At 39.3% G+C, this 25,625-nt stretch overlaps 1 protein-coding gene and 3 non-coding genes across 4 annotated transcripts; all 4 read right to left on the bottom strand.

Annotated features, from left to right (window-relative positions):
• Positions 1–2,213: 2,213 nt before the first annotated feature.
• On the bottom strand, positions 2,214–2,320 carry LOC125494506 (small nucleolar RNA R71). The gene has a single exon (XR_007270753.2). It is a non-coding gene; the product is annotated as a small nucleolar RNA R71 (small nucleolar RNA).
• A 6,599-nt stretch (positions 2,321–8,919) lies between these two features.
• Positions 8,920–9,025, bottom strand: LOC125494507 (small nucleolar RNA R71). The gene has a single exon (XR_007270754.2). It is a non-coding gene; the product is annotated as a small nucleolar RNA R71 (small nucleolar RNA).
• A 9,505-nt stretch (positions 9,026–18,530) lies between these two features.
• Positions 18,531–20,579, bottom strand: LOC130589662 (uncharacterized). The gene is made up of 5 exons (XM_057391130.1): positions 20,309–20,579; positions 19,663–19,997; positions 18,948–19,544; positions 18,727–18,870; positions 18,531–18,635 (listed from the first exon to the last, which is right to left on the bottom strand). The coding sequence occupies exons 1-5, from the start codon at positions 20,577–20,579 to the stop codon at positions 18,531–18,533; spliced, it is 1,452 nt and encodes a 483-aa protein (XP_057247113.1).
• A 2,307-nt stretch (positions 20,580–22,886) lies between these two features.
• On the bottom strand, positions 22,887–22,993 carry LOC125494508 (small nucleolar RNA R71). The gene has a single exon (XR_007270755.2). It is a non-coding gene; the product is annotated as a small nucleolar RNA R71 (small nucleolar RNA).
• Between the last annotated feature and the right edge of the window lie 2,632 nt (positions 22,994–25,625).

Genomic DNA, 25,625 nt, shown 5'->3' with positions numbered 1-25,625 from the left:
TGAGGGAGGAGAGAGATTAAGATGGGTCGTTTTTTAATGAGGGTGCGTAAATGAGGGATGATCAAACGCGTTGGGCCTTCATCAACGCGTTGGGCCTTTCACCAACGCGTTGGTGATGAGTCATATTAATATAGGCATTTCATGATGCATTTAGGTTGCGTTTTAGGATTATTTAGTTGCATTATTAGTCCATAATTGCACATAGTTACTTAAGTTGAGAAGATATTACTCTTGTGTGTGTTTTCGGTGTTTTTGATAGTTTTCAGGTATTGAGAACTAATTGGAGTATTATTGGACAAGCTTAAGCATGAGAAGCATCTAGGAAGGAGCTAAGTCAAATGAGAAGTCCAAAGGGCATCTTCAAGTCGGATTGCAACTAAACATAGCGGAAACGTATTAAAAGAAGTATGGAAATTGAGTCATGTGCACTTTTTGATCATAACTTATTATCCAGAGATCGGAATTCAGTGATTCCAGTGGGGTTGGAAACTAGACTTGAAGAGCTTTCCAACGGTATATTACACGCCCCGATACGACTTCTAGTTTGGGAGATATGGTCTTTGCAAGTTGACGCTGTTTTGCAGCCGAAAATCCGCGGCCGCGGATTATTCCGGGTTTCCTAGTCGAATAAGGCTTTATCTTTTGACGAATTAGACTCTATTTTTCTAGTTGTTTTAGGAAATAGAAAGGTATAAAGACTCAAGGGAATATTATTATTTCCTATCTTATTTTTCTATTTCCGCATTAATTCATTAGAAGATTAGATTTCTTTTTCTCTCAATTATTGAAGAACCCTAGTTTTGCTTTTTCCCCAATTACATTGAATTTTCAATAGAAGCTTTGATTTTTGCAAGATTGGTTCTACAATTGGTATTATTTCTTTTCTCTTCTTATTCTATTCAATCCTTTATATTAATTCATGTTTGCTTATTTAATTATGAATATGTTTTCCCCAATTATGATTGAGTAGTCTATTTCTAGGGTTTAGGGGATCCATGATCAATTAGGAAGGGATGTTTAATTAAAGTATTGATTTTTATTGATGCATGTTGATTCCTATTGAATGTTTTTATGTCTATTCAATCCAATTTGGCCAGATTTGATTGTTATAGTGTTGCAATATTAGGTTATGCGCCGAGAGGTATAAACTTGATATTAAGGCTAGTTTCAATAGGTAGAATTGGTGTTAATAAATTGCGAGAGCCTGTTAATATCGTTCTATGCTTGATTTAGACTTGAGAGAGCGAATCAATCTGTTTAACTGCATTATTAATTGTTGATTTTAGTGTTTCATCCCAAATATTGATCATTGGTGAACCTATGCCCTAGACTTTTTATTATTGATAATTCTTGATTATTATAGTTTAGTTTAGTATAATTACTCACAAACACTCGTTCTATACTCTAGATTTGACTGACAATTAGGAAAAGAACACTGTTTCTCTGTGGATTCGACCCTACTTCCCTGACTACTATTTGTTAGAGGACTTAGGATTACTTTTGATAAGGTGATACGACTTTAGCCTGTCAAAATTTGGCGCCGTTGCCGGGGAAACGGTTTTGTTCCATTTTCTTTAATTGTTTTAGAGTCTAGATTATACACTCTCGTCTCAGAGAACACTTGTTCTTTGGGACAAAATCTCTTAATTGTTTGTTCTTTAGTTCTTCTATGCGCAGGAGTTTGAGTTCAGATTGCCTACAATTTGATCCTGAAATCGAAAGATCCTTCATAGACAGAAGAACTTTTCCAGACAGTTGCGAGATAATCCAAGGGAAGTAATCCTTTGGATTCTGACTCTGATTCTACCAGCATTGCTCTGTTGCTTCACCAGAATCAGAGATGGCTCGGAGGCTTACTGATTTTTCCCAACCTTCTTTGGCTGAACTTCCCAAAAGCAATCAAATGCCTGAAATCGAAGCTGTAAATTTCGAGATCAAACCTGCATTGCTAAACATGATCGAAAGAAAACAATTTGGTGGTGGACCTAATGAAGACCCCAATCTTCATTATCAAGATTTCTGCCAATATTGCTCTACCATTAAGCAGCAGGGAGTGACACAAGATCAGATTCGGGAGATTCTTTTCCCATTTTCACTTCGAGACAAGGCAAAATGTGGTACAATGGGATTAATCGAGCCACTCTTGGGATCACTGATTGGAATACCTTGGCTCTGCTTTCTACAGAAAGTACTACCCTCCAGAGAAGACTGCTAGGTTGCGTAGTCAGATTACAAACTTCACCCAAGGGACTGATGAGTCTTTACATGAGGCATGGGAAAGATTTAAAGATCTTCAGAGAGAATGTCCCCATCATGGTCTACAAAAATGGTTCCTAGTTCAAGGATTCTACAATGGTTTGGGGAACAACTCGAGACTTATCCTTGACTCTGCAGCAAATGGGAGATTCATGAAACTGGAAATTGATGTCCCATGATTTGATCGAGGAGATGGCTATCCACAACTCTCAATATGGTAATCCTCGAGGACTAGCTAACAAGGGTGGAAAGCATGAGATAGATTCTATATCCCTATTAGCTGCACAGATGAATGCAATCAGTAATAAGCTTGACAATATGCAACTCTCCTCTCCTGCAAGTGTTGCTGCTTTGGGTACTACATCCATGATTTTGTGTGATAACTGTGGCAGAGTTGGACATTGGGCACAAGAGTGTCGGAGTTCTCTCGAACAAGTTAATGCTTTTCAAACATATCAGCCGAACAACCCATACTCCAACACATACAATCCAGGGTTGAGAAATCATCCTAACTTGTCTTACAAGAGCACTAATGTCCTAATCCTCCTCCCACAACCACAAGCACAACAATTGAACCAGAGGTACTACCAACCACCTTCCCAACACCCTCCTGGTTTCTCTAGACCACCTTTCAATCCATCTCAACAAGCACCTCCTGCCGATCCAATGATGGTGGAGATGAGAAACATGATGCTACAAATGCAAAAGGATCGACAAGCTGACAAGGCACAAATTGAGTCCATTCTTGCTCACAATAAGATGTTGGAGAATCAGTTGGCACAATTGGCTACTTCGAACTCTACTCGCAACAAGGTGCTCTTCCAGCACAACCTGTTCAGCCTACAGATTCGGCAAATGCCATCACTCTCCGAAGTGGTTCTCACTACAATGGACCACCCATGCCTATTGATGATACTTTGAGTGTGGAAAATGATAAGGAACAGGTCCCAGCTGAAGCTAAAAATGACAAGGAGAACTCTCAGCAAGCCACTGAACATGAAGAGACCAATGAAGCCAAAAAGCCTGCTATTGAGATTCCTCCTATCAAACTTCCTTTCCCCAATCGTCACCTAAGAGTAAGCTGGACAAGCAATTTGGTAAGTTTTTGGAAGTCGTCAAGAATCTTCAGGTAACAGTTCCTTTCACGGAATTAATTACTCAAGTGCCTGCTTATGCTAAATTTATGAAAGATATCTTGACTAGGAAAAGGGCTTTTAACGAGGTGGAGACAGTTGCTTTTACTGAAGAATGTAGTGCCATTTTACAAAATAAATCTCCACCAAAATTAAAAGACCCTGGTAGTTTCTCTATACCTTGTCACATTGGTAGTTTGTTCATTGAAAAGCTTTATGGATTTGGGGGCTAGTGTGAGTGTTATGCCATTGTCTGTTCCTCAAATTGAATATGGGAAGTTTGAAAGTTACCAATATTACTCTACAAATGGCTGACCGTTCTGTTAAATACCCCCTAGGTATTTTAGAGGATGTACCTGTTAGAGTAGGTAAATTTTTTATTCCCGTGGACTTTGTTGTACTTGATATGGAGGAAGACAGGCAAATTCCAATCATTTTGGGTAGGCCATTCCTTACACTGCAGGTGCCGTTATTGATGTGAAAAATGGTAAGCTTACACTATCTGTTGGAGATGATGAGGTCACTTTTAATCTAAGCACTACTTTGAAAAGTCCTATGCTAGAGGAAAAGTGTTGGAGTATTGATGTGGTTGATGTAATTTGCCATGATAACATGCCCCAAGCTCTCTATAGAGACCCCTTGGAGGCGGTACTTTGTCTTGAGTCTTCCACAGGTGATGGAGTATATGGAGCAATGAGGTAGCTGCTATTGAGAAGATGCTCGAAAGTGAAGAATTCGACCTTGATGGATGCCAACAGGTAAAGAGGTTCGATCGATCTGTGTGTAATGTAGAGGTAAACGGTCGTGCGGGACCTGCATAAACCAGCGCTATTCGGGAGGCAACCCGAATCTCTAACTCTTTTTTTTTTCCTTTTACTCTTCATTTCTCTAAACAAAAAAAGAACAAAAATATTTGCATATTGAATTTACTTGAATTCAATTTATTTTTATTTTTGTGTTTTTGAATTCACTTGAATTCGTTTTTTTTTTTTAGTTTAGTTAGTTCCTTTTCGTAGTTTCTTTTAGTTTTTGAATTCACTTGAATTCAAGCTTCATTTTTTATTAGACTAACCATGCTAACAAGTATTGTTTAGTGGTTTTGGTGTATAATTTTTGACTATAGGTGAAAGCACAAGCTCCAACATGCGCCCGCGGGAATTTGGCTCCACTATCACCCCTTTTCCTCCAGCCCGCGGGGTAAAACACGCGCCCGCGGCCAGCCACGACCCCTCCCTCACCAATGTTCTGCCAGCCCGCGGGGTAAAACCCGCGCCCGCGGGGTACAGCCCGCGCCCCCACCCGAAATCCCGCACCCGCAGCACCAATTTCCCCCCACATCTCACGCATCTGTCCACCCGCGGGGTCCAACCCGCGCCCGCGGGGTCCCCATCTAGCCTCCACCCCGCGCCCCGCACTCTCTCCCACCCGCGCCCGCAGACCCCAACACCCCTAACAGCCCACCCCTCCTGTCCGCCCGCGGGATATACCCCGCGCCCGCGGGTTTTCGATCTCCCCTACCCCCATCGCGACCCGACACAAAACCACCACAAAGCCACCTTTTCCTTTTTTTTTTCCCCATTCACCTACACTTCCAACCCTAACCTTTCTCATTGAATTGGGGTTTCTTCTTGAAGGCATCAAATTAGTCTAAGTTCGCGTTTGTGAAGCAGTATGACATGATTTTTGAGTTTTTGACTCTTCTCCCCAATTCATTGGGTAGTAAGCATCTTTTCTCACTTATAATTGTTGTTAATGTTCCTCTCGCATTTTTGCTGGATTATTTTGTTCCCATCTCGCTGAGAATCTTACACATTGACTGAATTGTTAGTTCATCGGATTGTCAGGATTTGTGTGTGGTTTTTGTGGTGGATTGCGGTGTTTGTGGGAGACGTTGGTGTTGGATGATTGTCGGGTTGGTTCTGATTCTTTTTCTAAACTAGTTTATGCAGTGAGGACACTGCAAATTCTAGCTTGGGGGAGGAATATTCTATCTTTTATGGCTTTTTAGTGTAGATTTCATTGCTTTCACAGGATGTTGCACGGTTTGTACTGCTTATTAGGAGTGGGAGTTTACGTGTAACTAAAAAAATGTACTGCTTTCTTAGTTGCATCATAGTTGCATTTTAGATAGCTCATTTCATTATAGTTTTCATCTATGGGACTATTGTTGGCACACCTTCGAGAATTTTGTGGATATCTCTACTACAGCTCTACAGCTTTGTTGTACAGTGGTTTCATGATTCTTCATAGCATAATTGTGATACGATTGATTGGCTGTGGTAAGACTATTTGATCTCTCTGGCTGGCTTTAACTTTACTGTGCAGACAAAATTGACCCATGTGAGCTTCTGTGCCTAATAAACTGACGAATCTGTGTCAGTTATGTTCTTTCATGAGTGATTAGTTCCTCAGTTGATGTATTGATCTTGATTTTGACCTGGTACGTCCTTGATACTTATTGTGTACACTATTTGATATGATTGAGGCGTTCATTTCATGATTTTAGCTCCAGAGTTCTTTTTGTTCACATATTTCCCTCTCTAGCCCCGCTGAGCTTTCTTGACCTTGCTTGCTACTTTCACCCATATTACAACCTTAACCTCATTTGATTATTGTCCCAAGCCTAGCTTGGGGGAGCAAGTGTTAGTTTTGGTCATACTGTATTACATGGATGTAGTTAATGCATGGTTATGTTGAAGGAAAGTGTTATTAATGAGCTTTATCATCGAATTTGAATGTGGTGCAAAGAGATTTTGGCAATATGAAAAAGAGTGAAGAAAAAAGAAATGAAAGAACAAAGAAAGTGAACATATTTTGAAAGAAAATGAAAAGGTTATATATGGGTTACTATGCATGAAAGATATTGTGGTAATGATGGTGTTATATGAAGTTGTGATGAATGCCTTGTTAGGCCGTTTTACATTGATATTTGCTCCCCTTCTTGGCTTTTCCACCACATTTCCCAAAATATGATCCATACCCTTAACCCTAGCCTCATTACAACCCTTGAAAGTCCTCTTGATCTTTGTGTGTTACATTTTTGTGTTGAAAGTGAGTCAAAAGGTCAAAGTTAAAGAGTATTGCTTCTTCTGAGTTGATATATATAGGTTGAGATCATTGAGTGTCATTGATTTTCGCCCTAAACACAAGAGAGTATTATTCACATACCTATATGAGGTCTGTCAAGTGTTGTTAAGTCCAGCTTGGGGGAAAGGGTCTGTGGTAAGATTGTTGAGTTGATTGGTCACATGACGTGCTATGCGGCTTTGTTTCATTGATACTCGATGCTTGGTTCATGTAGGATTGATATCTCTCGTGTTTTGGATTGTGTGCTTGACCCTGTTTTAGTCCCATATTGTAGGTTATCATTTTCTTCCCGTGTCTATTGTTTGATTGCTTGAGGACAAGCAACAGTTTAGCTTGGGGGAGTTTGATGAGTCATATTAATATAGGCATTTCATGATGCATTTAGGTTGCATTTTAGGATCATTTAGTTGCATTATTAGTCCATAATTGCACATAGTTACTTAAGTTGAGAAGATATTACTCTTTTTGTGTGGTGTTTTTGATAGTTTTCAGGTATTGAGAACACAATTGAGATAGTATTGATGAGCTTAAGCATGAGAAGACATCTAGGAAGGAGCTAAGTCAAATGAGAAGTCCAAAGGGCATCTTCAAGTCGGATTGCAACTCAAACATAGCGGAAACGTATTAAAAGAAGTATGGAAATTGAGTCATGTGCACTCTTTTGATCATAACTTATTATCCAGAGATCGGAATTCAGGATTCCAGTGGGGTTGGAAACTAGACTTGAAGAGCTTTCCAACGGTATATTACACGCCCCGATACGACTTCTAGTTTGGGAGATATGGTCTTTGCAAGTTGACGCTGTTTTGCAGCCCGAAAATCCGCGGCCGCGGATTATTCCGGGTTTCCTAGTCGAATAAGGCTTTATCTTTTGACGAATTAGACTCTATTTTTCTAGTTGTTTTAGGAAATAGAAAGGTATAAAGACTCAAGGGAATATTATTATTTCCTATCTTATTTTCTATTTTGTTTTTCCGGCATTAATTCATTAAAGATTATTTCTTTTTCTCTCAATTATTGAAGAACCCTAGTTTTGCTTTTTTCCCAATTACATTGAATTTTCAATAGAAGCTTTGATTTTTGCAAGATTGGTTCTACAATTGGTATTATTTCTTCTCTTCTTATTCATTCAATCCTTTAGTTTAATTCATGTTTGCTTATTTAATTATGAATATGTTTTCCCCAATTATGATTGAGTAGTCTATTTCTAGGGTTTAGGGGATCCATGATCAATTAGGAAGGGATGTTTATTAAAGTATTGATTTTTATTGATGCATGTTGATTCCTATTGAATGTTTTTATGTCTATTCAATCCAATTTGGCCAGATTTGATTGTTATAGTGTTGCAATATTAGGTTATGCGCCGAGAGGTATAAACTTGATATTAAGGCTAGTTTCAATAGGTAGAATTGGTGTTAATAAATTGCGAGAGCCTGTTAATATCGTTCTATGCTTGATTTAGACTTGAGAGAGCGAATCAATCTGTTTAACTGCATTATTAATTGTTGATTTTAGTGTTTCATCCCAAATATTGATCATTGGTGAACCTATGCCCTAGACTTTTTATTATTGAATTACTATTTATTATAGTTTAGTTTAGTATAATTATCACAAACACTCGTTCCTATACTCTAGATTTGACTGACAATTAGGAAAAGAACACTGTTTCTCTGTGGATTCGACCCTACTTCCCTGACTACTATTTGTTAGAGGACTTAGGATTACTTTTGATAAGGTGATACGACTTTAGCCTGTCAAAATTTGGCGCCGTTGCCGGGGAAACGGTTTTGTTCCATTTTCTTTAATTGTTTTAGAGTCTAGATTATACATCTCGTCTCAGAGAACACTTGTTCTTTGGGACAAAATCTCTTAATTGTTTGTTCTTTAGTTCTTCTATGCGCAGGAGTTTGAGTTCAGATTGCCTACAATTTGATCCTGAAATCGAAAGATCCTTCCATAGACAGAAGAACTTTTCCAGACAGTTGCGAGATAATCCAAGGGAAGTTAATCCTTTGGATTCTGACTCTGATTCTACCAGCATTGACTCTGTTGCTTCACCAGAATCAGAGATGGCTCGGAGGCTTACTGATTTTTCCCAACCTTCTTTGGCTGAACTTCCCAAAAGCAATCAAATGCCTGAAATCGAAGCTGTAAATTTCGAGATCAAACCTGCATTGCTAAACATGATCGAAAGAAAACAATTTTGGTGGTGGACCTAATGAAGACCCCTCATTCTCATTAATGATCTTCTGCCAATATGCCTTCCATTAAGCAGCAGGGAGTGACACAAGATCAGATTCGGGAGATTCTTTTCCCATTTTCACTTCGAGACAAGGCAAAAATGTGGTACAATGGGATTAATCGAGCCACTCTTGGGATCACTGATTGGAATACCTTGGCTCTAGCTTTCTACAGAAAGTACTACCCTCCAGAGAAGACTGCTAGGTTGCGTAGTCAGATTACAAACTTCACCCAAGGGACTGATGAGTCTTTACATGAGGCATGGGAAAGATTTAAGATCTTCAGAGAGAATGTCCCCATCATGGTCTACAAAAATGGTTCCTAGTTCAAGGATTCTACAATGGTTTGGGGAACAACTCGAGACTTATCCTTGACTCTGCAGCAAATGGGAGATTCATGAAACTGAAATTGATGCTGCACATGATTTGATCGAGGAGATGGCTATCCACAACTCTCAATATGGTAATCCTCGAGGACTAGCTAACAAGGGTGGAAAGCATGAGATAGATTCTATATCCTATTAGCTGCACAGATGAATGCAATCAGCAATAACTTGACAATATGCAGCTCTCCTCTCCTGCAAGTGTTGCTGCTTTGGGTACTACATCCGATGATTTGTGTGATAATTGTGGCATAGTTGGACATTGGGCACAAGAGTGTCGGAGTTCTCTCGAACAAGTTAATGCTTTTCAAACATATCAGCCGAACAACCCATACTCCAACACATACAATCCAGGTTGAGAAATCATCCTAACTTGTCTTACAAGAGCACTAATGTCCTGAATCCTCCTACCCACAACCACAAGCACAACAATTGAACCAAGAGATACTACCAACCCCCTTCCCAACACCCTCCTGGTTTCTCTAGACCACCTTTCAATCCATCTCAACAAGCACCTCCTGCCGATCCAATGATGGTTGAGATGAGAAACATGATGCTACAAATGCAAAAGGATCGACAAGCTGACAAGGCACAAATTGAGTCCATTCTTGCTCACAATAAGATGTTGGAGAATCAGTTGGCACAATTGGCTACTTCGAACTCTACTCGACAACAAGGTGCTCTTCCAGCACAACCTGTTCAGCCTACAGATTCGGCAAATGCCATCACTCTCCGAAGTGGTTCTCACTACAATGGACCACCCATGCCTATTGATGATACTTTGAGTGTGAAAATGATAGGAACAGGTCCCAGCTGAAGCTAAAAATGACAAGGAGAACTCTCAGCAAGCCACTGAACATGAAGAGACCAATGAAGCCAAAAAGCCTGCTATTGAGGTTCCTCCTATCAAACTTCCTTTCCCCAATCGTCACCTCAAGAGTAAGCTGGACAAGCAATTTGGTAAGTTTTTGGAAGTCGTCAAGAATCTTCAGGTAACAGTTCCTTTCACGGAATTAATTACTCAAGTGCCTGCTTATGCTAAATTTATGAAAGATATCTTGACTAGGAAAAGGGCTTTTAACGAGGTGGAGACAGTTGCTTTTACTGAAGAATGTAGTGCCATTTTACAAAATAAATCTCCACCAAAATTAAAAGACCCTGGTAGTTTCTCTATACCTTGTCACATTGGTAGTTTGTTCATTGATAAAGCTTTATGTGATTTGGGGGCTAGTGTGAGTGTTATGCCATTGTCTGTTTCCTCAAAATTGAATATGGGAAGTTTGAAAGTTACCAATATTACTCTACAAATGGCTGACCGTTCTGTTAAATACCCCCTAGGTATTTTAGAGGATGTACCTGTTAGAGTAGGTAAATTTTTTATTCCCGTGGACTTTGTTGTACTTGATATGGAGGAAGATGAGCAAATTCCAATCATTTTGGGTAGGCCATTCCTTCAACTGCAGGTGCCGTCATTGATGTGAAAAATGGTAAGCTTACACTATCTGTTGGAGATGATGAGGTCACTTTTAATCTAAGCACTGCTTTGAAAAGTCCTATGCTAGAGGAAAAGTGTTGGAGTATTGATGTGGTTGATGTAATTTGCCATGATAACATGCCCCAAGCTCTCTATAGAGACCCCTTGGAGGCGTACTTTGTCTTGAGTCTTCCACAGGTGATGGCAGTATATGGAGCAATGAGGTAGCTGCTATTGAGAAGATGCTCGAAGTGAAGAATTCGACCTTGATGGATGCCAACAGGTAAAGAGGTTCGATCGATCTGTGTGTAATGTAGAGGTAAACGGTCGTGCGGGACCTGCATAAACCAGCGCTATTCGGGAGGCAACCCGAATCTCTAACTCTTTTTTTTTTTCCTTTTACTCTCATTTCTCTAAAACAAAAAGAAAAGAACAAAAATATTTGCATATTGAATTACTTGAATTCAATTTATTTTTATTTTTTTTGTGTTTTGAATTCACTTGAATTCGTTTTTTTTTTTTAGTTTAGTTAGTTTCTTTTCGTAGTTTCTTTTAGTTTTTGAATTCACTTGAATTCAAGCTTCATTTTTTATTAGACTAACCATGCTAACAAGTGTTGTTTAGTGGTTTTGGTGTATAATTTTTTGACTATAGGTGAAAGCACAAGCTCCAACATGCGCCCGCGGGAATTTGGCTCCACTATCACCCCTTTTCCTCCAGCCCGCGGGTAAAACACGCGCCCGCGGCCAGCCACGACCCCTCCCTCACCAATGTTCTGCCAGCCCGCGGGGTAAAACCCGCGCCCGCGGGTACACCGCGCCCCACCCGAATCCCGCACCGCAGCACCAATTTCCCCCCACATCTCACGCATCTGTCCACCCGCGGGGTCCAACCCGCGCCCGCGGGGTCCCCATCTAGCCTCCACCCCGCGCCCCGCACTCTCTCCCACCCGCGCCCGCAGACCCCAACACCCCTAACAGCCCACCCCTCCTGTCCGCCCGCGGGATATACCCCGCGCCCGCGGGTTTTCGATCTCCCCTACCCCCATCGCGACACCGACACAAACCACCACAAAGCCACCTTTTCCTTTTTTTTTTCCCCATTCACCTACACTTCCAACCCTAACCTTTCTCATTGAATTGGGGTTTCTTCTTGAAGGCATCAAATTAGTCTAAGTTTCGCGTTTGTGAAGCAGTATGACATGATTTTTGAGTATTTTGACTCTTCTCCCCAATTCATTGGGTAGTAAGCATCTTTTCTCACTTATAATTGTTTGTTAATGTTCCTCTCGCATTTTTGCTTGGATTATTTTGTTCCCATCTCGCTGAGAATCTTACACATTGACTGAATTGTTAGTTCATCGGATTGTCAGGATTTGTGTGTGGTTTTTGTGGTGGATTGCGGTGTTTGTGGGAGACGTTGGTGTTGGATGATTGTCGGGGTTGGTTCTGATTCTTTTTCTAAACTAGTTTATGCAGTGAGGACACTGCAAATTCTAGCTTGGGGGAGGAATATTCTATCTTTTATGGCTTTTTAGTGTAGATTTCATTGCTTTCAAGGATGTTGCACGGTTTGTACTGCTTATTAGGAGTGGGAGTTTACGTGTAACAAAAAAAATGTACTGCTTTCTTAGTTGCATCATAGTTGCATTTTAGATAGCTCATTTCATTATAGTTTTCATCTATGGGACTATTGTTGGCACACCTTCGAGAATTTTGTGGATATCTCTACTACAGCTCTACAGCTTTGTTGTACAGTGGTTTCATGATTCTTCATAGCATAATTGTGATACGATTGATTGGCTGTGGTAAGACTATTTGATCTCTCTGGCTGGCTTTAACTTTACTGTGCAGACAAAATTGACCCATGTGAGCTTCTGTGCCTAATAAACTGACGAATCTGTGTCAGTTATGTTCTTTCATGAGTGATTAGTTCCTCAGTTGATGTATTGATCTTGATTTTGACCTGGTACGTCCTTGATACTTGATTGTGTACACTATTTGATATGATTGAGGCGTTATTTCATGATTTTAGCTCCAGAGTTCTTTTTGTTCACATATTTCCCTCTCTAGCCCGCTGAGCTTTCTTGACCCTTGCTTGCTACTTCACCCATATTACAACCCTTAACCTCATTTGATTATTGTCCCAAGCCTAGCTTGGGGGAGCAAGTGTTAGTTTTGGTCATACTGTATTACATGGATGTAGTTAATGCATGGTTATGTTGAAGGAAAGTGTTATTAATGAGCTTTATCATCGAATTTGAATGTGGTGCAAAGAGATCTTGGCAATATGAAAAAGAGTGAAGAAAAAGAAATGAAAGAACAAAGAAAGTGAACATATTTTGAAAGAAAAGTGAAAAGGTTATATATGGGTTACTATGCATGAAAGATATTGTGGTAATGATGGTGTTATATGAAGTTGTGATGAATGCCTTGTTAGGCCGTTTTACATTGATATTTGCTCCCCTTCTTGGCTTTTCCACCACATTTCCCAAAATATGATCCATACCCTTAACCCTAGCCTCATTACAACCCTTGAAAGTCCTCTTGATCTTTGTGTGTTACATTTTTCGTGTTGAAAGTGAGTCAAAAGGTCAAAGTTAAAGAGTATGCTTCTTCTGAGTTGATATTATAGGTTGAGATCGTTGAGTGTCATTGATTTTCGCCCTAAACACAAGAGAGTATTAGTTCACATACTATAGTGAGGTCTGTCAAGTGTTGTTAAGTCCAGCTTGGGGAAAGGGTCTGTGGTAAGATTGTTGAGTTGATTGGTCACATGACGTGCTATGCGGCTTTGTTTCATTGATACTCGATGCTTGGTTCATGTAGATTGATATCTCTCGTGTTTTGGATTGTGTGCTTGACCCTGTTTTAGTCCCATATTGTAGGTTATCATTTTCTTCCCGTGTCTATTGTTTGATTGCTTGAGGACAAGCAACAGTTTAGCTTGGGGGAGTTTGATGAGTCATATTAATATAGGCATTTCATGATGCATTTAGGTTGCATTTTAGGATCATTTAGTTGCATTTTAGTCCATAATTGCAATAGTTACTTAAGTTGAGAAGATATTACTCTTGTGTGTGTTTTCGGTGTTTTTGATAGTTTTCAGGTATTGAGAACACAATTGGAGTATTATTGGACAAGCTTAAGCATGAGAAGCATCTAGGAAGGAGCTAAGTCAAATGAGAAGTCCAAAGGGCATCTTCAAGTCGGATTGCAACTCAAACATAGCGGAAACGTATTAAAAGAAGTATGGAAATTGAGTCATGTGCACTCTTTTGATCATAACTTATTATCCAGAGATCGGAATTCAGTGATTCCAGTGGGTTGGAAACTAGACTTGAAGAGCTTTCCAACGGATATTACACGCCCGATACGACTTCTAGTTTGGGAGATATGTCTTTGCAAGTTGACGCTGTTTTGCAGCCCGAAAATCGCGGCCGCGGATTATTCCGGGTTTCCTAGTCGAATAAGGCTTTATCTTTTGACGAATTAGACTCTATTTTTTAGTTGTTTTAGGAAATAGAAAGGTATAAAGACTCAAGGAATATTATTATTTCCTATCTTATTTTCTATTTGTTTTTCCGCATTAATTCATTAAAGATAGATTTCTTTTCTCTCAATTATTGAAGAACCCTAGTTTTGCTTTTTCCCAATTACATTGAATTTTCAATAGAAGCTTTGATTTTGCAAGATTGGTTCTACAATTGGTATTATTTCTTTCTCTTCTTATTCTATTCAATCCTTTAGTATTAATTCATGTTTGCTTATTTAATTATGAATATGTTTCCCTAATTATGATTGAGTAGTCTATTTCTAGGGTTTAGGGGGATCCATGATCAATTAGGAAGGGATGTTTATTAAAGTATTGATTTTTATTGATGCATGTTGATTCCTATTGAATGTTTTTATTCTATTCAATCCAATTTGGCCAGTTTTGATTGTTATAGTGTTGCAATATTAGGTTATGCGCCGAGAGGTATAAACTTGATATTAAGCTAGTTTCAAATAGGTAGAATTGGTGTTAATAAATTGCGAGAGCCTGTTAATATCGTTCTATGCTTGATTTAGACTTGAGAGAGCGAATCAATCTGTTTAACTGCATTATTAATTGTTGATTTTAGTGTTTCATCCCAAATTATTGATCATTGGTGAACCTATGCCCTAGACTTTTTATTATTGATAATTCTTGATTTATTCATAGTTTAGTTAGTATAATTACTCACAAACACTCGTTCTTATACTCTAGATTTGACTGACAATTAGGAAAAGAACACTGTTTCTCTATGGATTCGACCCTACTTCCCTGACTACTATTTGTTAGAGGACTTAGGATTACTTTTGATAAGGTGATACGACTTTAGCCTGTCAGTTGGGCACACAAAGACCGCGTTATTTGGGCTTGTACAAAGAAAATCGTTTTTGTTTTTTAAAAAAAATAATAAAATCTTACGCGGTTCCAGAAATTGCATTAAATTTTGAAAAACCGCATCAGTTTTTTAATCTGATGCGGTCCTCTTGTGGACCGCATCAAAATTTCCTCCCAGCTTTTCTTCCCATTCTTTAAATGATTTTCTAATGCGATTTTGTAAAAACCGCATCTGTTACTAAGTGATAGATAAGGTTTTTCCAACGAGAGTAGAAAGATTCCCGTTCACCACCATGAAGATTCTCATGAACTACTTGTATATTCATTTGGAGGATTGTTTTTACCACTTTTTTTTTATTTTGAGGGGATTGTTTTTACCACTTATTTACCTCATTATAGTTGTAGATCTCGGAAAGAAATTGAATTTAGACTCAAGAATAATTTTATTTGGAGTTATGTGCTAGTAGTTATGATATCAACAAATACTAATTTAACTCTAAGGCTACGTTTAGTTCACCTGAAATTTTATGATCTGAACTTATCTGATCTGATCTGATCTGAACTTATTTTTTCTGAACTGATCTGATCTGATTTACAAGATCTTATCATTTAGATTTTTCTCAATATATAAGAAAAAAAAATATAGTCATGTGGGGTCTTGTTTGATTCGTCTCAATGAGTACTTTATTAATATTCAATTATTATAATTTTTACTAATATGTAATGAAAGATATTTAATAGGAATAATGATTTTTAAATATAAGCATGATCTGAACTTATTTTTTCTGATCTGATCTGATCTGAAATAAGCAAAAATAAGGTGAACTGAACATAGCCTAAGAATAGAGAAATTTTTATAATATGCTTAGCATGTTAAAAATTATCCGGGACCACTAATGTAAAAACACCTCTGATTTTTATTAGTTTACCCTTTTTTTTGGACACATAGTTTTAGGAGAAATATGTATATAGGTAATAGACCGAAAAATATTAATTTATTGACATATTATATTGAAATTAATGTTCCGAGTAAAAAAAAAATAGTAAATAGTAAACATAATAATAAACAAATGGTGCAACTATTCCAAAAACTAGAAAACAAAGTTGGTAAACTAATAAAAACCATAAAAGAGAACAACTTACAGTTGAGCTATGAGATAATAAAAAGTTTAAATCTTTTATAGAAACACAACCATATTAAAAAAAAAATGTGGTGGTCAATTTTTCCGAAATATTAACAAGAAGCATATTTCACATGATAAATTGGTACGGAGTAAATACTTCACTTCATAATGTTGTTTAGGATCTTCACAATACGCGTTACCCGTTGGGCGTTGGCCGAAAGTACACGTGGGACTATGGCCTATGGGAGTAACACTTGGGTCGAAGTGGCAGGCACTAGGCAGCACCCTTGGCACGATAAAAAGCAAATTAATTTCTTTTAACCAAAATGTAAGGAAAAATTGTGAAATAGTACCTTTTATAGCACTGACTTTGTGAACTAGTACCTTTATTGTTTTTTTTTGTCAACTAGTACCTTTAAGTTGTGAAAGCTTTTATTTTCAGTACCTTTACTAGATTTTCCGGGCAAAACAGTCAACATTCCGACGTTGACTCCTGATTTCCCACCAAATTGTGCGCGTGAGTTACACATCTAATGTTTGAACCCCTCTCTCCCACTCGCCTAAAATATAACTCCCATTTAACTCAATCTCTTTCCCCAAAAACAGAAACCTTGACTCTAAACTCAAAACTCTCCCATTCTTACCCTAAATTTCACCTTGTCAAAGAGAATTCAACTCTTGGGCTAATTTCAGTCTTCTTCAATTTCAAAGGTATGTTAATTAATTCCTTTTCGTTTTATTTTCGGAAAATTAGGGCTAATTTTTTTTTTTTAATCTTATAGAAGAATGTCTTCTTCAAAGTCTGGATCTTCCTCAGCCAAACGTACTAGGAAGTGTGGATGTGGAGTCCCAGTTGCTGAAAAAGATCATGGACTGTTGATAATCCAGGGAGGAAATTTATAGCATGCAAATTTTATGACAAGGAGAGTGGGCACAGGGGATGTGAGCTTTTTGATTGGGTGGACCAAGGTTCGACTGAATGGCAGAAGGACACCATCAATCAATTGGTGTTGGAGAAGCAAATTCTGAAATCTCAGAATACACTACTGAAGAGGGAAATTAGTAGGCATCAGGAGGATAAATTGATGATGATTAGTGAAATTGAAGAGCTAAGGTCAAGGGGTATGAATGATGGACCTAAGCATGGTATTAGGGTGGCTCCAAAATCTAAGGCATTTGTAATTGTTGTTGTTATACTAGTTATTTCACTCTTTTGTATGAAGTATTAGATGAAGATTGACATTCTACTTAGTACCATGTTAGGTTTGATGTTGTAGGTGTTGCTTTGTATGTGGCAGTAGAAAAAAGTCCACAAATTTTCACTACTTTGTTGTATGTGGCAGTAGAAACAAGCCTAACAATGATCAATGAAAATGGTTTTTGAACATTCTCCATAAAAGCATTGTTGTAAGATTTCAGTTGTTGAACTTTGTATTGCAATTAGTAAATAAGAAGCACACATGATTGTTCAAAAAGATTTCATTTTTGCATTCTAATAAGAACAATGAGGATCAACAGTCATTACAATCATGGGACCATTACAATGCAAAAAAAAACATACTAATTGTTCAACATAATGAGTTTAGAGCAAACAAAAAAAAAAACCAATTGAAACATCTCAGATTTGTGCACTTCCATCAAGGTTGTGAGAGAGGTGGTCCTTCTGTTTCAGGGACTTGTTGGCTCTCCTGATCCTCTGCTACTTGTGCACCCCTCTTAGGCTGCTTCTTCTTCATCCTGAAAGAACCGGTTTTGGCAGGCCTTCCAGTCTTCTTAGGTGGGGTGGGGGTGCAGGATCATTAGTGCATTCTTCTTGTTATGGCCATAGTTCCTACAGTTGGAGCACTGGACTGGTTTTCTTTTCTTCACAACCAGTTGTGAAACTTTCTCAGGCTCCCCTTCCCCTGCCTCCTTCACTCTCTTCTTCTTAGAAGGCCTTCCAGGTAGCTTCCTAAATGGGGTGGCTCTGGCTGACATGAGGTGTCTTCTCCCACTGCCTCATCCCAGGCATAGGGTTGAATGTAGGAGCATAGGTGAGCCTAAATGCCTCCTTGCTGTAGGCTTGATGGACATAGTCCTCTGGATCAGCCCTATTTCTCATGATGCACCTAAAGGCATGGCAACATGGAATGCCACTAACATCCCATCTAAAGCAACCACAAGTTCTCTCCTTAAGATCCACCACATATATATCATCACCATGCTTAACTCAAACTTGTCAACATGGGACTTAGTCTCAAAACAGTTCCTTGCAATGTGTTGTGCAACTTCTAGTTGCTTCAAAGCAGCAGGCATGATCTTACCTTCATACTTCTCCAATCCATCCCTTTTCTCACAACACCTCTTCATTACATATCGTCTTATCCACTCCATCATAGTTAGGATAGGTTGTGCTCTTGCATCCCTAATCACATTATTGAATGACTCACAACAATTATTGAGGATCATGGCTGACTTGGTCTTGGTTAAAAGGCATGTCTGCTCCAATGCTTGGGTGGGATCTTGCTCAAATAATTAAATGCATCCTTGGATAGCATCTTGATTGACTCCATTTGAGCCTCAAACACTTCCTGCACAAATGTAACAAACACCACACCCACATACCTTATGAACATCAAATCACATACCTAATTAGGAAAAGATCCACTACCCTAAATATACCTTACTGGAAGCCCTAGCTGCTTTCCAAAAGCATAGCCTAAATGCCTCTCCTGGATGGGCCAATTTAAAATTGGCCCATATATGCCTACAGCAATACCTGACTTCAGCATCAGGAATGACCTTTGAGAAGGCATTAAGCAAACCCTACATCAAGTAGTATAAGTTAGTGAAGTATACACAGTAGAAGAACAAAATAAAAAGATTTGAAGATGTACACTCACCTTCTGCCTATCTGACATGAAAGCCAGATCATCCTTCTCATGCAACCAGGTTACATGCTCTGTAACAGAGCCAAGATCTTTCACCAAGAGCTCCAGAAACCACTGCCAAGTGTCCTTATTCTCTGCCTCCACTATAGCCCAGGCCACTGGGAACAAATTGTTGTTCCCATCCTTACCCACAGCAGCCAAACAAATCCCTGGAAAAGTCCCTCTCAAATGACATCCATCTACACCCAAAATATGCCTACACCCTTGTATGAATCCCTCTTTGCAAGGTTGTAAACAGATGTACAACCTCTCAAACATAACAGGTGGCCTCTCTATGTTACTTACACAAACATAAGCAGAAGAACCAGGGTTGTACTTTTGGATAGCAGCTGCATAATCCCAAACCCTATGGTATTGGTCAGCTGCACTTCCATGTATGTGCTCCAAAGCCATTTGCCTAGCATAATATGCTTTATAGTACTGCACATCAACCCCTAGTTCCCTTTGAATTCTAAGTATGAAAGCTTGAATACTCATTTTAGGATCATCCCTAAATGCATCTATAAAGTGCTCAGCTATAAAAGCACAAGTTGCTTTACTGTTAGCATTCTGAAAACCACAACATGCTTAGCCTTAAACTCCTAATCTGAAATGTCTCCTCACCCCTCATTTTTCTTGCATGAATTTTAAAAGTACACTTTCTTTTTAATGTACAAGTGCACATCACTCTCTTAGAAGCTTTCCATTCACAGTTACATCTATACTTGCAATACAAAGTGATTCTATCCTTGTTATTATGCAAAAAGTAATAATCATACCCATGTTTCACAGCATGATACCTGATTGCTTTCCTCAGAACATTGTTTGAAGGAAACTTCAAGCCAAGCTTTAACTCCACTGGTTTCTTGAAATCAACCTCTGGGTTGAATGTTCCATAGTCATCAGCTTCTTCATCACTTCCTCTCAAGCTCCCCTCCTCTGCTGAGTCTTCATTTAAATCATCATCAGTTGGGATAATGAACTGCTCCTCCCCTTCTGGTTCAGGTCTTCCCACTGGGATGGCTGCTCAGTTGTTGCTCTTTGCTGCTCACTAGCTTCACCAATTACACCATCATCATGCCTAATATTTTCAGTATTTATCCTCTGGGATACATTTTCAGAGAACAGATCTGGGCTTGGTCTATCCTCATCAACTTCCTCAGTATACAAACATCATCTTCTGTATTGTCTTTGCTTTTTGAAGACTTTGAGGCCCCCCACCTGCTATATTCCTTCTGATTGAAGTTTAGGTCTTCTAGGTTTTTTTTGGGCTTTATGTGAGGGTTCAGCAATGGGCCCATTAACTCCAACTAGGATATCATTCTCATCCCAACCAAAGTCCATGTCCAAACTATATCCTTCTTGGTGGCCCAAAGTGTCAGCAACATCCATGTCCATATCCCTCCTATCCACCACAAAACTTGGGTCATCAGCACTGTCATCATCATCACTTTCATCTCCTTCCCCACCATCCCCACCATCTGCATTATTCCCTGAGTCCTCATTTTCATCACTACCATGGTACTCATCATCACCATTCCCCTGATCCTCATCTCCACTACTATCATCATCATCAGGCCAATGTTCAACCCAAATTGTGACCATATTATTCTGATCCCTTGTCTCCAATAATTCAGCAAGGCAAGCATCATTCTTGTATTGTTTAAGCCCTTTTCTAAACTTAACCCCTTCCTCCTATACCAAATGACACCCACATTTGGGAACCCCAAATCATTCCTTATGATATGTGAGATTGTCCGGTAACAAATATTATCTTCCCTTTCCTTAATATATATTGAAACCCCATCACCATCATATATCAGTTTCTTACCCCTTTTAGTTTCCACAAAAAAACCCCCATACCAAATTTTCAAGTTAGCAGGCCTACCAAGGTTAGGTCTTTGTCTAATAGACTCCAATTTGTCCTCATTCTGTGACAAATTAAGTATTTTCATAATTTAATAAACATCAAATATAGTATTTGCACATCATTAATTTAGGGCATTGAGATAATACACAAAGTTCAGTTTTTATACTACATTGTTTAATTATTCATCAACACACTAATCAATGTAATTTACCTAGTTAAATAAAGAATGAATTACAGATAAAGATGCACAAAAGGGAAAACAAGTACCTTTGTTTAGATTCGCTGTTTTTGTGGTCCACAAAGACCAAATGCAGTAACTTTTCACAGAAGGACGATGACTCAGCTTACCAGAACAATCCAAAGGAAGAAAGAGACAGAGAGGAGAGAGAATGTGATAAGAGAGAGAGAGAATTTACTGAAAATGAATAGAGGTTGGTGAGAAAGTAAAGATGGGAGATGAAAGAGTGGGAAATTGGTGGAAAATGGAGTTAAAAGAGGAGAGTGAGAACACGCTCCTTCAGAAGCAAAAAAATCGCACAATTTGGTGGGAAATCAGGAGTCAACGTCGGAATGTTGACTGTTTTGCCCGGAAAATCTAGTAAAGGTACTGAAAATAAAAGCTTTCACAACTTAAAGGTACTAGTTGACAAAAAAAAACAATAAAGGTACTGGTTCACAAAGTCAGTGCTATAAAAGGTATTATTTCTTTTCTCTTCTTATTCATATTCAATCCTTTAGTATTAATTCATGTTTGCTCATTTAATTATGAATATGTTTTCCCCAATTATGATTGAGTAGTCTATTTCTAGGGTTTAAGGGGATCCATGATCAATTAGGAAGGGATGTTTAATTAAAGTATTGATTTTTATTGATGCATGTTGATTCCTATTGAATGTTTTTATGTCTATTCAATCCAATTTGGCCAGATTTGATTGTTATAGTGTTGCAATATTAGGTTATGCGCCGAGAGGTATAAACTTGATATTAAGGCTAGTTTCAATAGGTAGAATTGGTGTTAATAAATTGCGAGAGCCTGTTAATATCGTTCTATGCTTGATTTAGACTTGAGAGAGCGAATCAATCTGTTTAACTGCATTATTAATTGTTGATTTTAGTGTTTCATCCCAAATATTGATCATTGGTGAACCTATGCCCTAGACTTTTTATTATTGATAATTCTTGATTATTATAGTTTAGTTTAGTATAATTACTCACAAACACTCGTTCCTATACTCTAGATTTGACTGACAATTAGGAAAAGAACACTGTTTCTCTGTGGATTCGACCCTACTTCCCTGACTACTATTTGTTAGAGGACTTAGGATTACTTTTGATAAGGTGATACGACTTTAGCCTGTCAAAATTTGGCGCCGTTGCCGGGGAAACGGTTTTGTTCCATTTTCTTTAATTGTTTTAGAGTCTAGATTATACTCTCGTCTCAGAGAACACTTGTTCTTTGGGACAAAATCTCTTAATTGTTTGTTCTTTAGTTCTTCTATGCGCAGGAGTTTGAGTTCAGATTGCCTACAATTTGATCCTGAAATCGAAAGATCCTTCATAGACAGAAGAACTTTTCCAGACAGTTGCGAGATAATCCAAGGGAGATAATCCTTTGGATTCTGACTCTGATTCTACCAGCATTGCTCTGTTGCTTCACCAGAATCAGAGATGGCTCGGAGGCTTACTGATTTTTCCCAACCTTCTTTGGCTGAACTTCCCAAAAGCAATCAAATGCCTGAAATCGAAGCTGTAAATTTCGAGATCAAACCTGCATTGCTAAACATGATCGAAAGAAAACAATTTGGTGGTGGACCTAATGAAGACCCCAATCTTCATTATCAAGATTTCTGCCAATATTGCTCTACCATTAAGCAGCAGGGAGTGACACAAGATCAGATTCGGGAGATTCTTTTCCCATTTTCACTTCGAGACAAGGCAAGATGTGGTACAATGGGATTAATCGAGCCACTCTTGGGATCACTGATTGGAATACCTTGGCTCTAGCTTTCTACAGAAAGTACTACCCTCCAGAGAAGACTGCTAGGTTGCGTAGTCAGATTACAAACTTCACCCAAGGGACTGATGAGTCTTTACATGAGGCATGGGAAAGATTTAAAGATCTTCAGAGAGAATGTCCCCATCATGGTCTACAAAAATGGTTCCTAGTTCAAGGATTCTACAATGGTTTGGGGAACAACTCGAGACTTATCCTTGACTCTGCAGCAAATGGGAGATTCATGAAACTGAAATTGATGCTGCCATGATTTGATCGAGGAGATGGCTATCCACAACTCTCAATATGGTAATCCTCGAGGACTAGCTAACAAGGGTGGAAAGCATGAGATAGATTCTATATCCTATTAGCTGCACAGATGAATGCAATCAGCATAAACTTGACAATATGCACTCTCCTCTCCTGCAAGTGTTGCTGCTTTGGGTACTACATCCGATGATTTTGTGTGATAATTGTGGCATAGTTGGACATTGGGCACAAGAGTGTCGGAGTTCTCTCGAACAAGTTAATGCTTTTCAAACATATCAGCCGAACAACCCATACTCCAACACATACAATCCAGGTTGAGAAATCATCCTAACTTGTCTTACAAGAGCACTAATGTCCTGAATCCTCCTACCACAACCACAAGCACAACAATTGAACCAGAGGTACTACCAACCACCTTCCCAACACCCTCCTGGTTTCTCTAGACCACCTTTCAATCCATCTCAACAAGCACCTCCTGCCGATCCAATGATGGTTGAGATGAGAAACATGATGCTACAAATGCAAAAGGATCGACAAGCTGACAAGGCACAAATTGAGTCCATTCTTGCTCACAATAAGATGTTGGAGAATCAGTTGGCACAATTGGCTACTTCGAACTCTACTCGACAACAAGGTGCTCTTCCAGCACAACCTGTTCAGCCTACAGATTCGGCAAATGCCATCACTCTCCGAAGTGGTTCTCACTACAATGGACCACCCATGCCTATTGATGATACTTTGAGTGTGAAAATGATAGGAACAGGTCCCAGCTGAAGCTAAAAATGACAAGGAGAACTCTCAGCAAGCCACTGAACATGAAGAGACCAATGAAGCCAAAAAGCCTGCTATTGAGTTCCTCCTATCAAACTTCCTTTCCCCAATCGTCACCTAAGAGTAAGCTGGACAAGCAATTTGGTAAGTTTTTGGAAGTCGTCAAGAATCTTCAGGTAACAGTTCCTTTCACGGAATTAATTACTCAAGTGCCTGCTTATGCTAAATTTATGAAAGATATCTTGACTAGGAAAAGGGCTTTTAACGAGGTGGAGACAGTTGCTTTTACTGAAGAATGTAGTGCCATTTTACAAAATAAATCTCCACCAAAATTAAAAGACCCTGGTAGTTTCTCTATACCTTGTCACATTGGTAGTTTGTTCATTGATAAAGCTTTATGTGATTTGGGGGCTAGTGTGAGTGTTATGCCATTGTCTGTTTCCTCAAAATTGAATATGGGAAGTTTGAAAGTTACCAATATTACTCTACAAATGGCTGACCGTTCTGTTAAATACCCCTAGGTATTTTAGAGGATGTACCTGTTAGAGTAGGTAAATTTTTTATTCCCGTGGACTTTGTTGTACTTGATATGGAGGAAGATAGGCAAATTCCAATCATTTTGGGTAGGCCATTCCTTCACTGCAGGTGCCGTCATTGATGTGAAAAATGGTAAGCTTACACTATCTGTTGGAGATGATGAGGTCACTTTTAATCTAAGCACTGCTTTGAAAAGTCCTATGCTAGAGGAAAAGTGTTGGAGTATTGATGTGGTTGATGTAATTTGCCATGATAACATGCCCAAGCTCTCTATAGAGACCCCTTGGAGGCGGTACTTTGTCTTGAGTCTTCCACAGGTGATGGCAGTATATGGAGCAATGAGTGAGCTGCTATTGAGAAGATGCTCGAAGTGAAGAATTCGACCTTGATGGATGCCAACAGGTAAAGAGGTTCGATCGATCTGTGTGTAATGTAGAGGTAAACGGTCGTGCGGGACCTGCATAAACCAGCGCTATTCGGGAGGCAACCCGAATCTCTAACCTTTTTTTTTTCCTTTTACTCTTCATTTCTCTAAACAAAAAGAAAAAACAAAAATATTTGCATATTGAATTTACTTGAATTCAATTTATTTTTATTTTGTTGTTTTTGAATTCACTTGAATTCGTTTTTTTTTTTTTAGTTAGTTAGTTTCTTTTCGTAGTTTCTTTTAGTTTTTGAATTCACTTGAATTCAAGCTTCATTTTTTTATTAGACTAACCATGCTAACAAGTGTTGTTTAGTGGTTTTGGTGTATAATTTTTGACTATAGGTGAAAGCACAAGCTCCAACATGCGCCCGCGGGAATTTGGCTCCACTATCACCTTTTTTCTCCAGCCCGCGGGGTAAACACGCGCCCGCGGCCAGCCACGACCCCTCCCTCACCAATGTTCTGCCAGCCCGCGGGTAAACCCGCGCCCCGGGGTACAGCCCGCGCCCCCACCCGAAATCCGCGCACCCGCAGCACCAATTCCCCCACATCTCACGCATCTGTCCACCCGCGGGGTCCAACCCGCGCCCGCGGGGTCCCATCAGCCTCCACCCCGCGCCCCGCACTCTCTCCCACCCGCGCCCGCAGACCCCAACACCCCTAACAGCCCACCCCTCCTGTCCGCCCGCGGGATATACCCCGCGCCCGCGGGTTTTCGATCTCCCCTACCCCCATCGCGACCCGACACAAAACCACCACAAAGCCACCTTTTCCTTTTTTTTT

The sequence above is a fragment of the Beta vulgaris genome, chromosome 1 (genome assembly GCF_026745355.1).
Source record: "Beta vulgaris subsp. vulgaris cultivar EL10 chromosome 1, EL10.2, whole genome shotgun sequence".
Classification (NCBI taxonomy): Eukaryota; Viridiplantae; Streptophyta; class Magnoliopsida; order Caryophyllales; family Amaranthaceae; genus Beta; species Beta vulgaris.
Note: the sequence above shows the minus strand (reverse complement) of the source record. Positions and strands in the feature narration are given on the sequence as shown.

Bases quoted from the DNA above. Each gene is read 5' to 3' on its own strand.
- LOC130589662 (XM_057391130.1), bottom strand. From the start codon at position 20,579: ATGGTCACAATTTGGGTTGAACATTGGCCTGATGATGATGATAGTAGT. The intron at 19,998-20,308 runs GTTGGGATGAGA...ACAACTGAGCAG, and splicing joins TAGTTTGGACATGGACTTTG to CCATCCCAGTGGGAAGACCT. The intron at 19,545-19,662 runs GTGATGTGCACT...TGTGGTTTTCAG, and splicing joins AATGGAAAGCTTCTAAGAGA to AATGCTAACAGTAAAGCAAC.